We start from the raw sequence: 13940 nt of genomic DNA on the forward strand, positions 1-13940 counted from the left end.
TCTGTTCGCCGCGGGTATAACCTTACCTCATCACTGTGCTTGAGCGCCGGGACACCGTGGATGGCCCTGTAGTGGTTGTGCCACTTGAGGCTGTCTTGCCGGAACTCCTTGTCACTGAGGGGCTTGGCCGGGGCCTTCCGTTCGCCTATGGGCTTGACCAGTGCCTGTCGGTCGTTGGGCAGCTCCTCGACAGTTGTCTTGTTTTTGTCTTTCTTGCCGCTTAGGAAGCCGAAGATACCTTTTTTGGACTTTTCGTGAACTTCGGGGCCACCGTCGTCGGTGACAACGTCCTCGATCACCTCCTCGGTACCGTCCGCGTGCTGCTTGATTGTGCGCTTCACCACGGTCCTTTTCACCTGGCAGCCTTTCTCGAAGATGTCGTTCGGAAATCCCGACGATGTCTCAGAGACCTGCACGATGCGCTGAGTCCTGGTGGTGGTGGTGACCACGCCCTGTTGACACAAAGCAGACACCACAACGCCGATAATACATATCGTGATGCAAGATAGACAAGTTTGGAAGCGTCGACTTGAAGGATACTAATTAGCGTTTGATTCGCAAGATGTAGAACACGGAAGCATGTGTTTTGGGGCGTGCTAAAACCGCACAAGAACAGCGAATAGTTTTTGTCCAGTGAACTGTGGCCGAATTTCGGTTGTGCCGAGAAGTCAACTGAACGCTACTCTGAAGGACGATTTGAGCCTGCAGCTACGCGCCATATAAAAGTTAATGGGAGAGAGAGTGCACAGTGTTCCGTGATTTTCGCTTATTTCTCCCACGTAACTTGACACTACAGTTGCTGTAGTTTGCACAGATCGCGCACGCTGCACCTTCTTCGGACTGAGGTTATACAAAAATGTTTTAATCAAAACGAAGATAACATTCGCTGCATTAACGGTTTAGGCCCGGGCGTTTACTGGCCACAAGCCAAAAAGTTATTTTGCCACATGGTATCCGTACACTACATATACAGCTCCTTCCGTGCTTCAGAACGTTAAGTAAAATTGTGAATATTTATCACTGTATTGCATTTAATGAAATCACAACGCGAGTACATTTTTAAAAGGTAAGTGTGAAATCAGGCTGGCACTTTCGTGCGCGCGTGTGAAAATACAGCTCATAAAAGCGCAATTACAAGCCATTACATTACCATTACGTTGGGATATTGCTGGACAGCAAATGAGTTGCGACCGCGCCACCTCTATGCATACCCTCGTCGGTATTCACGCCCTCATTGTAATTGTACATGCAAATAGGTGACTAGGTCGTGTGTGCAGAGTCAGCCTGCACTTGAGCATCAATGCAACATCCAGGGAAAAAATATGTATAGATAAATGCGCACAGTAAAGTCATGACAGAAATCGTGCAGCTTCCACATGCTGCAAGAACTTGAGCTTGTGAATATAAATTTCGACGGGTTCCCAGACACAATGTCCTGTTTGCAAATGGAAGAGCGGGCGAATCGGCGAAACGTGCCCCCGAGCACGAATAAAAATATACGATTCCACTACTCCCCACGACATAAGGAAAATATTACGAAAACTCTCCGCGAGATGCAAAAACCTTGTTTCACCGCTTTAGCCTTGGCGCAGTCCACAGACTAATCGCTTTCTTTTTAAAATTTATCACGCAAGTTTCTCATCGTGTTGGTGTGGTGCGGCGGACAAAGGCGTAGACCACGTGTTGCTGTGTTGTCCCATTTACGCCTATCAAAGATGGCCGCTACTTACAAAATTGAGGGCGTTGTGCAACAATTGGTCAATTTGGACAATACTCGGACCATGGGCCGTTACAGGCCTTGACCGCCGTGAAATGTACTTCTTTACGAGTACGCATATAAAGCCCAAGGAAATGTCTATAGACCGCCAATCGCGCTTATGGCTGTTTAGATTTTTTTCGTCTATTATTAGTTTAAGCCGTTTCGCTTTCCTTTTCAATCGATAGTTTGTTGGCATGCATGTGGTAACATGCAAGTTTGTGGGTTACACACACACACTTTGCAAAAGAAAAAGAGCGGACAGACGCCTGTCACTCGTCGGCTTTTTTTACAGCGAAGCTGCTTACGGCTAAGGTTGCGTGTGTAACCCATTCATGTGCGCGAGCAAAAATTATCATCATCAGCAATTACTCGTGTCACTGCTCGCGCGTTCGTCGTCGTCTTCTTCCAGAATGCCCGTCCCATACTGCCCGTCCTTCTGCGAAGGCGCTGACGGCACTGGCCCACTATAGAGTCCCTGCAATGGCTCCTGCAGGGAGGCTTCCTGCGGGAGCTATTTACAGCAACTTTATAGCCCACTGCCAGTCGGTGCGATGATTTCGGTCACAAATGCTTTGCCTCAATATATCGCGAAATGAAAACACAAATGTATATAACGAATGTATAAACGAATGAACGTGAATGTATAAAAATAAATGTGTGTGCGTACTTTTCGTCACGATGTCCACCGATCAAGACAATAAATGTGTTCGTACCTTTGTTCAAAACTGTGTCACCTCCTTGTCGTGCGCTACACAGCTTCGCTGGTCATACACCTTCACAGAGTGGAATAACTCATTATCATTATTTTTTTTTTTTTTTTGAAGTGAGTGTTTGCGCTTGCCAAGTATGCACCTGTAAGTCCCTTTAAGTTATTGCTGGTATATACTAAGTACTAAAATCTCTTAAAATTGTGTTCCGTGCACAAAACACGATCTGATTATGGGGCACGCCGTAGTGAGGCACTCCGGATTAATTTTGACCGCTTGGGGCTCTTCAACGTGCACCCAATGCACGGGACTAGGGCGTTTCTGCATTTCGCCCCCATCAAAAGTCGGTCGCCGTGGCTGGGATTTGATCTCGCTATCTCGTGCCTATAGCAGCGCAACGCCATAGCCACTAGGCCACCACGGCGGATCTTCGGTTGACATAGTATGAATATGTATGTACGTTGACATAGTATGAATATATGTATGTACGTATGAGAGTAAGAAATAAAGTGAGAACAGTAACGACTGTCGGAAGCACATGAACTAAATTAAATGAAACAAGACTCACCCCATCTACGCGAGTCACTGTCTGCTGGAATGAGTGGTTGCCAGAAGACATCTCTGTGTAGGGAAAGAACAAAAGGCACATTTCAATATAAAATCGAAAGACGCGTTACGCCAACGATTTTCGTCAAAAAAAAAAAATGCAAATTACGTCACCGTCCACAAAACTTGACGACCACTCGTACAGAAATGTCACTGCTCGCCTAAAGTCGTCTGGCAAGTGATCATTTTCGAAAGTTGGCTTTTCCGAGCTAGATGCTCGAAATTCTGCCGGCAGCGCTCATCGTTGAGACGACCATTATGCGTTAGACACGTTTATTACAGAATTACGAGCATTTTAAGCGCAGCAAGGACATATTGCATGTATAAATACGCATTAGTGGTATAAGTATTCACCATTAAAACAACTTGATGATTTCGGCACGTGGCGTCACAGGAAAGCGACGTCGCTGTTTATGGAAATAAATCTAGTATAGGAACGATGAATCAGCCTCATACTCACTTGGTGTCTGCTCTTCTCTACAGCGGCTCAGCCTCGACTAAGCTGGTTGTTCCTTTCCGGTACCGTGCCGTCTAATGGCCCGTGAGCTTATGTGTCCGAGGTGCGACTCGGAATATTTTATGTGGCTCTCTTATCGCGACTGGGGCTGTCTTTGTAGTGCGGCATTGCCGCCTCGCGTCTGCCGTTACCACCATCAGCAGAAATGTCGGCGGCATGCTAGCTTGATACGGACGTACACAAATCAGAGTTGGAAACCTATTGTCGTTTTATCTCGTCGCGTTTTGGCCGCTGTTTTAGATGTGTTCTGGTAAGACCCTTGGCACTCGCTTTCAGTTGTCACTGCGTTTACTGCGGTGTACTTCTGCAAAACGGAGGTGCAGGTCAAAATATCTCGTATCTCTGAAAATGTGCCGTTTCTGGATTCGTCTTGAGCACTATATGAGGAAGAGACCCGCCGTGGTTGCTCAGTGGCTATGGTGTTGGGCTGCTGAGCACGAGGTCGCGGGATCGAATCCCGGCCACGGCGGCCGCATTTCGATGGGGGCGAAATGCGAAAACACCCGTGTGCTTAGATTTAGGTGCACGTTAAAGAACCCCAGGTGGTCAAAATTTCCGGAGTCCTCCACTACGGCGTGCCTCATAATCAGAAAGTGGTTTTGGCACGTAAAACCCCAAATATTATTATTATTATTATGAGGAAGAAGGTACATTGGGAACCAAACCGCACGTGATTTAATGGAAGCGTGCTACACACGAAAGAAAAAAAAAACCCTAGCTATATCAGTGGTATAAGTGATATATCACTGATACAGCTAGAGCGACGATATCAGTGACGAGTTTTGACAATCAGATTGAGCGGCTTTTAAAAGGCGGCTACCGTCGCTCGGTGTTGACGGCAATGGGGGAAGCTTTACTCCAGAAGTTGAAAGGCAAGAAAAAGCCCCAGGTGGGCGATTAAGTCAAGCGTAACGCTCGAGAAAAGGCACAGGTGGTGCCGTACCTTCATAAGGTTAGCCGCAACCTCGAGAACGTGGCGGACAGGTATGGAGTGCCTGTGATTTTCTCCACCCTGAACAAGCTGGTACGTCTCTGGCCGCGACTGACGGGTGGCAATATACGAACGGGTGCACAGTAAAGCACGTTAAGCGGTACGTGCATTGCTCCACTGGAGTGGTGTACCTGATTCCGCTCAGCTGTGGAAAACGCTACATTGGGCAAACTGGTCGCTGTGTCAACGACCGAATGGGAGAGCGCGCGAACATTTCAAGCAAGGATGCGAAAGCGCACTCGTCTGCGCATTGCAGGTCTTGTCGCTTTGAACCGCTGTTTTCTAATGTCAGCATCGTAGGCAGAAGCAAGAACAAAACCACAGGTGGTTGTTAGAAGCCTATCACATTCAAATCACTGGTCCAGCTTGCGTGAGTCAAACTACTTTACTCTTTATGATTCCCAATTGAGATTGCTAAGCATTTGAAAGTGTTAGCACTGTTTTTGGCTGACTGGAGCCCTCTGTGTGTTTTTATGCATGTGCGCATGTGTATCAATATATATGTATATATATATAGGATGCCCTATTTCGGAATAAACAGTTGTGAGTGTAGCGCTCGTCTTTCTTCTCCTCTCGTTACTCTCACTGTTATCTTTCATTTTCGAGCTGTTGTGCTACAAAGATCATGTTAAGCAAACACCAACTCCCCCGAGAAGAAGTTATGCTGAAACCAGTCGGAAATGGGGCCCGTGTCGTAGTCTATGTGTCTATCTTTTTTGTGCGCTTCTTATTCACGGCAATTATATCTTGCAGCAAACACCAACTATGCCAGGAAACAGTTCTCTTGAAACTATATTGGGACAATTTTTTAAAACATTATTTGGTTATATATAGGCTCACTCAAACTCCTTCATTGCACTCTACATATACATAGATCACAGAGCTATATATATATATATATATATATATATATATATATATATATATATATATATATATATATATATATATATATATATATATATATATATATATATATATATATATACGCTTGCGAGTGGTGGCACTGGCTAACACTCCCAGGGTTAGTCCTAGTAGACAAACATAAATACCCCAGAAAGTGGATGCGAAAACGACGCCGTGGTAGCTCACTTGGTAAGAGCATCGCACGCGTAATGCGAAGACGTGGGTTTGTGTTCCACCTGCGCCCAGTTATTTTTTCATCTACTTTCATTTCAATAAAGGGAAAATGAGACGTCCACCCAATCGTAGCAATTGCTACAAAGGAAACCCATACGGGTTCCTTGAAAGGAAAAGCCTCGCAGTTGAAGAAAAATTCGTCCTGGTCCGGGACTCCAACCTGGGACCACCCGGGACCCGGGACCATTGGGTGGATGTCTCATTTTCCCTTTATTAATTACTTCTCTCCACCTTGCGGGTTTCCGCAAAACTATTACGCCATACTTTTATTTCCATTAATTTATCGTTTCTTTAATTCAATTAATGAGTGCAAGTAATTCACCCTATGCTGTCCTTAGTGTCTTTGTTCGCTTCTATGGCTATATATATATATATATACATAAGGTATGGAAAGATAATTAATACCTAATATGTTAGCATCTGATAAAGCAGCATGCGTAAGAAAAACGCTTTTCTTTCTGTTTTGCTGTGCTGCCACTGCTCTTGAAGCCAAAAATAATAATATATAAGAGGTATAGAAACCATATTCGAGTGACTCATGCTCGTTATGATTGCTTGTTAGGTGACGAAAGCAGGGGAAAAATAGGCGAACGAATAAGAACCTGCTATCCCAGCATATTTAGTATTAGACACATAACTGAGTATTGGAAGGGGAGAAACCAGGAAACAAAAAACACATTACAAAACAAGCATGCAAAACCCCATTTGAGGAGATTCTTTGGCCTCCTACGTGCTGTGTCGCCTGTGGTCTCACCCGCAAAAATGGTCATGCTTCAGTGCGGGTTGCAAGCCTTACAAAACCAAATGAAGAGAGACTGGAAGGATTTTAGGGGTAATAATGTACGTTACTATTTTGCATACTTCTTTGTCTCCCTGTACAGTTTTCCATCCGTACGGGCCCTTTCGGCTCTCTATATGTCGGTGCTAGAGAAATCCACGTTCAACCTACATGCACACTTGCTCAATGTGCATAAATGCGTACTCGCTTAGTCCGACCCCACTCGAGTCGGTGATGCACCGCTGTCCAACTCAAAGAGCGTGCGCCAGCCAAATGCACTCATTTCCGTGACATCACGGCGCAGTCAAACGTGTTTCAATATTTTGAATTTCAAATTTTGAGGTTTTACGCACAAAAACCACAATCTGATTATGAAAAGTGATTTTTTTTTTCGCTCTTGTTCGGCCCGTCCTCTACAACGCACTGGCCCGTTTTTTCCGCACAAATAGCCTTCCCATTCTCTTTATTAGATCCCCGTTGGGCGTTACTGTTTTACAGGGCAAAGAGGCAATGCCGAAGCGCAAAGCTTATGTATCACGTTGGTTTACCAACCGCAGTGATCGCTGTGTTGAGCCAAGCCATCGGCCTTACACAGGAGGCTAACGTAGGCTCAGCATAATGCACATGAAATACGTGAGAATGATGTGGCTGGCGCAACTATATTTAACGCTTAGCGTTTAGATGTTTCGGCGTTGCATTGGTTTGGCTGCACACGAACACTCTTGCGTTTCAGTTCCCACGTCAAGCGGTCCGATAGTGCGAATATGTTTTTTCTAATTCACGCAGGCAATTCGCAGACGTCGCAGCTCTTCGTCGAGTGGAAGCACAATGCAGTCAAAATAGTTCACAACACGTACACACAGCGCGGCTGATGATGCATTTTGTACGTTTGCGCAGCCAGGAGAAATTTCTGCATACTGCAGTTATACTGTAGCACCGACAGGCTACACAGTGGTTCCCGGACGACCTTGTGTGAACCGACATCGGATTAAAATATTCGCAAAACGAGCTAAATCAGTTCCAAATCGTTCCACAGCACGCGAGGGCAACACATTCAAGCAGCACCGCGCCGGCTCGCACAAAGGGGAGGAAAAGCTCGCGGACCTTTCCTCTTCGCCAGATGAAAGAGCGCATGGACTGAAAGTGCGCTGAATGTTTTCGCGTAATTTTATTGGGACGTCGGCCTGTGATTCTATTTTTTTTTCTTGAAAGATTGCGACCAAATCGGCCGATTGACCACTTAAGACAAGTCTGCTTCACACTATAGAAAGGCAGAAAATTAGACATTGTCGAGGCTCTCTTGCGCGAATTATGCGAAAAAGAGAACGCTTGCTACAAATTTCTTACTTTTACTTTTCCGAGGTACAACCACGGGGGTACTTGTGCCGCACAATTCCGTCGTTTGTAAGTTCGAATATTGACAAAGAAGTGTGGAGGGCCACTAAAGCTTTAAGTGGCCCCGAAAGCTGCGTTACAGCTGGCCGCGGCACGTGTGGCTGAAAGTGAACACGGCGAACAAGCCAGAGAAGGCGCACGTTCCAACGGTCATCAGATTTCCATTAAGTGGCAGCCTGCATTTTTTTTTTTGTCTTTTGCCTATTTGCGTGACGTACATGCTAGACGCCCTGAGTGTATCAAAAGAAAAATTGCTGTGACCGTTCTGACGTATAGGGCCCGAAATGGACGTGTAACAGTGAATTTGATCTCTGCCATTTTTTTCCCCCATGTCAATAGCGGGTACTGCGACGTTAATTTATTTTTATTGCTTCGAAGTTACACCTCATGTTACAGCTTTTCGAATTTGCTAGCTCTAGAGAAAAGGCGGGGGAGAGAATTGGTAGCCGAACAGAGGCATCGTATGACTGAGATAACACATTTGCGGCAGGATTTATTTAAGTTGCTGGCCCGTTATCAACATTATCGTGTAATGTATTTATTCATTTCTTTATTTTTTCGGCATTGTTTCATGTAATATGGCGTTTGTATACGTCGAACTGTATATAACCCGCCACGGTTGCTCAGTGGCTATGGTGTTAGGTTAGGCTGCTGAGCACGAGGTCGCGGGATCGAATCCCGGCAACGGCGGCCGCATTTCGATGGGGGCGAAATGCGAAAACACCCGTGTACTTAGATTTAGGTGCACGTTAAAGAACCCCAGGTGGTCGAAATTTCCGGAGTCCTCCACTACGGCGTGCCTCATAATCAGAAAGTGGTTTTGGCACGTAAAACCCCATAATTTATTTATTTTTACTGTATATAGGAGACCGGGCTTTGTCAAGCCGTTTATAGCTGTTTTTAAGCGGACTCCCCCTTTCTCTCTTGCAGAGGAAATAAAAACTAATCTGAATGGTGACTATGTTCGATTTCACCTCAAGTGTACCTAAAACTAAATTAGGAAATTTGTCAGTGTCAAGTTAAACGCAAAGAACCATATTATTGAAATGTTCAGTCAGCATATTCTACGCTGCTCAATTTACTATGTATAATTAAAAATTAACCATCGCTTCAAGTGCAACAACCTATTGGTCCGATACCATGTAACGTCAGCATTTCTCTCTTACCACGTTAACTGTTATATTTTCAGCTCTGACGTCCTCTCACTTCCTCTCATGAGAGCCGTGACGTCCTCTCAGATGAGCGATGTTTTTATCGGTTGCTCTATCGGCCATCCGCATGTAGAGAGTAATACCCGTACATTGCGCGATACTTATCGTCGCCTGCAATAGTGCTTACAGCAGGACAGCAACGCCGTCATTTCTTACAGCTGCGCCAGCGTGTGAGTTCGTTGTGAAAGGGGTGTTACCCGTTCGTGCAACTATGCAGTACCAGATAAAGAGCACGCGTCACGCGTTATGGAGAAACGTTGCACAAAGCTAGCGCTTCGGCTCTGAACAAGCAACGCCAAGCTACGAGAGGAGTGACACGGTGAGGTCATTGTGCAATACTAACAGCATGTCAGCCAGCACCGAATTCAGACAGCCTGAACGTTTATAAGCAGACGCAGTTTCGCCCGAAAGGCGAAACATCGATTGCGCTAGCAAATTAGCAGACAGCCATACGAAGTAAGGATAGTACTTTTATAGGCCGTATCAACTTGTAAACATTCGCTTGCTAACTAAATTAATAAGCATGGTGTCAGCGCGCACAGCAAATATGAACACGTCACACTCGATGGCTGCGTACACTCGCTGTCAAAACGCTGGCATGAGGAAATGCGGTAGCAGCAGCGAGCGAAGCGACCGTGCTGTCTATCGATTCAACGCAAAGCGAGCGCCGAGGCCACATAACACGCACAAAGCTACGAGCTCTGCCCCCAACGCAGATCGTTCTTAAGATACGGCCTTCGAGACTTCGCGCAGCCGCCACATGCGCAGTTTCAGCCGGAGAGAATGCCGCACCCCTTCCCTCCCCTCCCCTCGGCGCCTCGCAACGTTGGGTGCCTCGCGCGCGAGAGAAGACAGCGCGCTTGCTCGTCGCATTCGTCCCTTTCGCGCAGGCGAGATTGAGCCTCGATCGTCGTATGCCCTCACATGCTTTCATTAGAACATACCGCGTAGGGCACGAGGCAATGGTGTTATCGCCCTTGGACTTTATGCGGAACCTCACGCCGACGGCTGATATGCGCTTGAAGTGTCGCTATAATTGATACTGCAATAAAGAAAAAGAACACTGTCGTCCTCCCGAAAATAGCGCCAAGTTGCAAAACTTTATCGATTAGTGATTCACTCTCACCATATTTTAACTTGCTAAACTTCCGGGCCCGTATTGACAAAACGTTATTACGCTAGAATTGTTCGTAAGAGCAAATCCCATCCAATCCTGCTGCTGGACATAATATTGGTGAAGGCGGCCGGCCAATGGCAGAGAGCACTTACGAACGAAAAGCTTTGTATCCACAAAACGTTTTGTTCATTAGTGATGTTTCCAAATGGCCGGCCGCATTCGCTGTATGTCCAGCATCAGGGTTGGCCGGCATTTGCTCTTACGAACAATTCTAGCGTAATAACTTTTTGTGAGTACGAATTTAGCAAGTTTGCAAGTTTAGCAAGTAATTCTAAACGTCACCAATTGTTTCATGCAGCATACATTCTCATTGGGTACGGGTTGAACTTTGTGGAGCGGTAGCATTCTACTGCTTGGTAGCGTTAGGTCTGCTTGCGCTGAGATGAACTCGTTGGCATGTTTATCCCCGAAATTTAGAAGGTAACGCTATGGCGGAGCAATTGGCAGCAAACAGGGATACACGCATTTATTTTATGCCCGTCGTTAATTTTAGTGCGTGTGTATTGTGGCAAGTCCCCGAATCCTTTAAAAAAAGAGAGAAGGAAAAGAAAAAAAAAATTGCCGGCAAGGCGTCTGCAAGGCTACATCCGCTCGTAGCTAACACTAACCTCCTCTTCCTCCTACTTCTGAGAAGGAAACCTAGAGAAGAATAAGAATGGGTTGGAATGCATACGGCAGGTATTACCAAGTCATGACTGGCAGCCCACCGCCACCCTTGAAAAGAAAAGTGTACAATCACTGCATTCTACTGGTGCTAACATATGGGGCGGAAACTTGGAGGTTAACATAGAAGCTTGAGAAGAAGCAAAGGAACGCACAAATAGCGATGAAACGAAAAAAAAAAGATAAGCGTAGCGTTACGAGACAGGAAGACAGCGGTGTCGATAAGGGAAGAAACGGGGGTAGCTGATATTCTCTATTTGACATCAAGTGGAATAAATGGAGCTTGGCAGGCCATCTATATATATGCATAGGGCAGATAACCGGTGGCCTATTAGAGTTGCAGAATGGGTGTCAAGGGAAGGGAAGCACAGTCGAGGACGACAAAGAACTAGGTGCGATGAAATTGGTATATTTGCAAGCATAAGATAACGTCACCTCGTGTAAGACAGATATAATCGGAGACCGCTGAAAGATATTTTCGTCCTGCAGTGGACAAAGTTATGATAATGACTGTATATTCGTAGCTAGCGGCAAACATTACGTTTTTCTCTTTACGCAGAGTTCTTGCAAAGGGAATTCCGAGATGCCAGTATACTGCTCCGAAAAAAATGCTGAGGCCAATAACATTATGCCAGTATACTGCTGAGGACAGTATACTGGTCCTCGGTGCAAATACGCAAAAATATACTCTTCCTGGCCGTTGCCTCATAATTAAGCGGGTGTTGCCACACAAAGGGACAAATTAGATAAATAAACGCAAAGCTGAAAACGCAACAGTGTGCGCTTGAGGGCAACAATTGATGCTGACAAATTTGGGAGGCCACGCACTAAAACATAACTGCACTTAATTTTTGCGTTTAACTTCATGTCCACACTGTATGTTACTCTACCACAGCGAGCTTCTGCTCTTTTGTTGCAAAGAAGAAACCCCAATATTGTCCTAACGTTGACTATCATGAATATATACGTTGCTGTAAGATGAGTCTACGCTCTAGTTGTAACGACAGGCATCAGTTATGAGCGCAAGGAGATAACTAGTGTTTGCCGGCTTTTGGTTACAGTTGCCGCTCGATTTGGAAAGTGGAACTTAGCAATGCACTGCTTTTATGAAACCGGATGCATGTCCAGCTGATGAAAGCGTTTTTTAAAGAGACACTGCTTCTGGGATAAGCTTCAAGGAATATTCATGTTAAGATCATGGCGACGAGACAGGCCTGCGTTATCGGCCCCGGTATTACGCTGACAGTCTTTATAATTGCGCTTTCAACAAAATACTGGCACCGATAGGTTGCTGAACAATATCATCAACTTAGTTGCGCCGCTGATAATAAGAAATGCGTAGTTAGCAACAATGGCTATAACAACAAACCTTTAATGATACTTTCAGAGAAAATTTGTATATTGATCATAACACTGATCGAATTTAGCCAAAACGCCTCTCAGCAGTCCTGGTGGCCAGCCTTTGAGAAGTAAGGCTCCATTAACGTCTGGCACGTTAATGGCGCTAAAAATAACGTCGAGCGCCATTAACGCCGGTCAAGCCTGCACAAACGACCAGCCACTTTTTGCAATGTGTCTGTGCTACAGCGACACTGCTTCCATGGGTGCTGTCTCAGCCTCCGCCACAGCCTATACTTAGCCTCGCCCACCGATTACTGGTTGCCAATCGCTCCAAGGTTCCAAGAAGAAGTTCCGCCCTGTAGTCAGAGCCTGAGCCTGCACCAGTTGGAAAAAATTTCAAGCACGAATCCTGGCTCTCTGCGAGGAATATAAGTAAGTGGAGCTCCACCTGGCCGCCACGGTGCGCGCTCAAGGCCACCTAAAGATGATCCCTGAGATAATCTGCCCATTTCCTGAAGAAGTGGCTCGCGTTGATTTCCTTGCGTCACACTTGCCCATAGCAGTTGAAGTATTTCGCAACAATATCTGGATGGCTTCCAAGCATGGCGATTGTTTCCTAACTAAACGTCCACATTAGCGTACGAATGGCGAGTTGCACATACCCGGAACACAATGCAGGGAATTGCCTTCGAAATGCCTCAAGCCCTGGCGAGGCGCTTCCGCCCCCCGTGTCACGCACACTCACGCGAGCCCCTCCCTTTCCCCTCCTTCCCGTCATCGCATACGCGCTGCGGCTCAGCGCGCGTGAGCGCTTGTCTTCGCTCAAGGTCACTGGACAGGCAGAGTTGTTTCTCCACTTGCCGAATGGTCTTGCTTTCTTTTTCTTTCTTATCCACCATGGTGAACTAGACAAAGGGAACTACAAGCGTCGCGGCAGAGCTATAGAAAGAAACGCAACGGAGTCGAAAACATCCGAGATGTGCATTTTTCTGTCCCGGTATGATTATTCCGTGACAGACAAACAGGTTGTACGCGCAGTGCGACGACACACGTGAGCCGGGAGAAGTGGAACTGCTGAAGGCAGCGAAAATTTCGCAATATAATCGCATTCACGAAACTTTCACTGCGTTCAATGTTCTCCCAACTGGCGGGCCTAGATGTACCACAATCTCGTGCATCCGGGCCCGGCTAATCATGTCAATACGGACACATCACAAGCACATAAGCACCTAAATGTTCACTGACTTGTCTGTTTCCTCGTTTCAAGCAACGCTATCAAATGTGTAAAATGGTTTGGTTTCAGTATATCAAACTATATATGAACGCAAAAGCTATGCGTTTGATGAGCATTCTCAATAGCTAGAGGTAATTCGACTGTACAGATCTGAAGAGCGCTATGATTTAAGTAGGTCGCAGCAGAAGACGTGAATTCCGCCACAGGCTTTAACAGAAACGTCACATACCTCCCTACCTTTCCATTTTTGTTTTTCTCTCTCCCTCTCTTGTAGTGAGAACATGCGGATAGATAAGATAAATGATTTCGCGGAAGTATACGTAAACATAGTGGCAGGCATCATAATAATCGTGACAGTCGTCATCGCACTGATTAGTGGCCAAATCATGTTTTATACCAAATTAACTAGCGTGTAAAGGGT

The 13940-nt window shown here is 45.9% G+C and overlaps 1 protein-coding gene across 2 annotated transcripts in view; it reads right to left on the reverse strand.

The window, feature by feature from the left end:
• Nucleotides 1-13940, reverse strand: part of LOC126544154 (Golgi-associated plant pathogenesis-related protein 1-like) — a 49924-nt gene that overhangs the window by 9840 nt on the left and 26144 nt on the right. The window contains exons 1-3 of one of the 2 annotated variants that reach the window (XM_050191396.3): nt 3533-3691; nt 3035-3087; nt 27-452 (exon numbers count right to left, since the gene is read on the reverse strand). In XM_050191396.3, the coding sequence (XP_050047353.1) occupies nt 27-452; nt 3035-3085 (477 nt within the window). In that variant the 5' untranslated portion in view covers nt 3086-3087; nt 3533-3691. Of the gene's footprint in view, nt 1-26; nt 453-3034; nt 3088-3532; nt 3692-13940 lie in introns of those variants that run through there. The other variant, XM_050191395.3, reaches the window with a different exon arrangement.

This window comes from Dermacentor andersoni, chromosome 1, assembly GCF_023375885.2.
Source record: "Dermacentor andersoni chromosome 1, qqDerAnde1_hic_scaffold, whole genome shotgun sequence".
In the NCBI taxonomy this organism is placed as follows: domain Eukaryota; kingdom Metazoa; phylum Arthropoda; class Arachnida; order Ixodida; family Ixodidae; genus Dermacentor; species Dermacentor andersoni.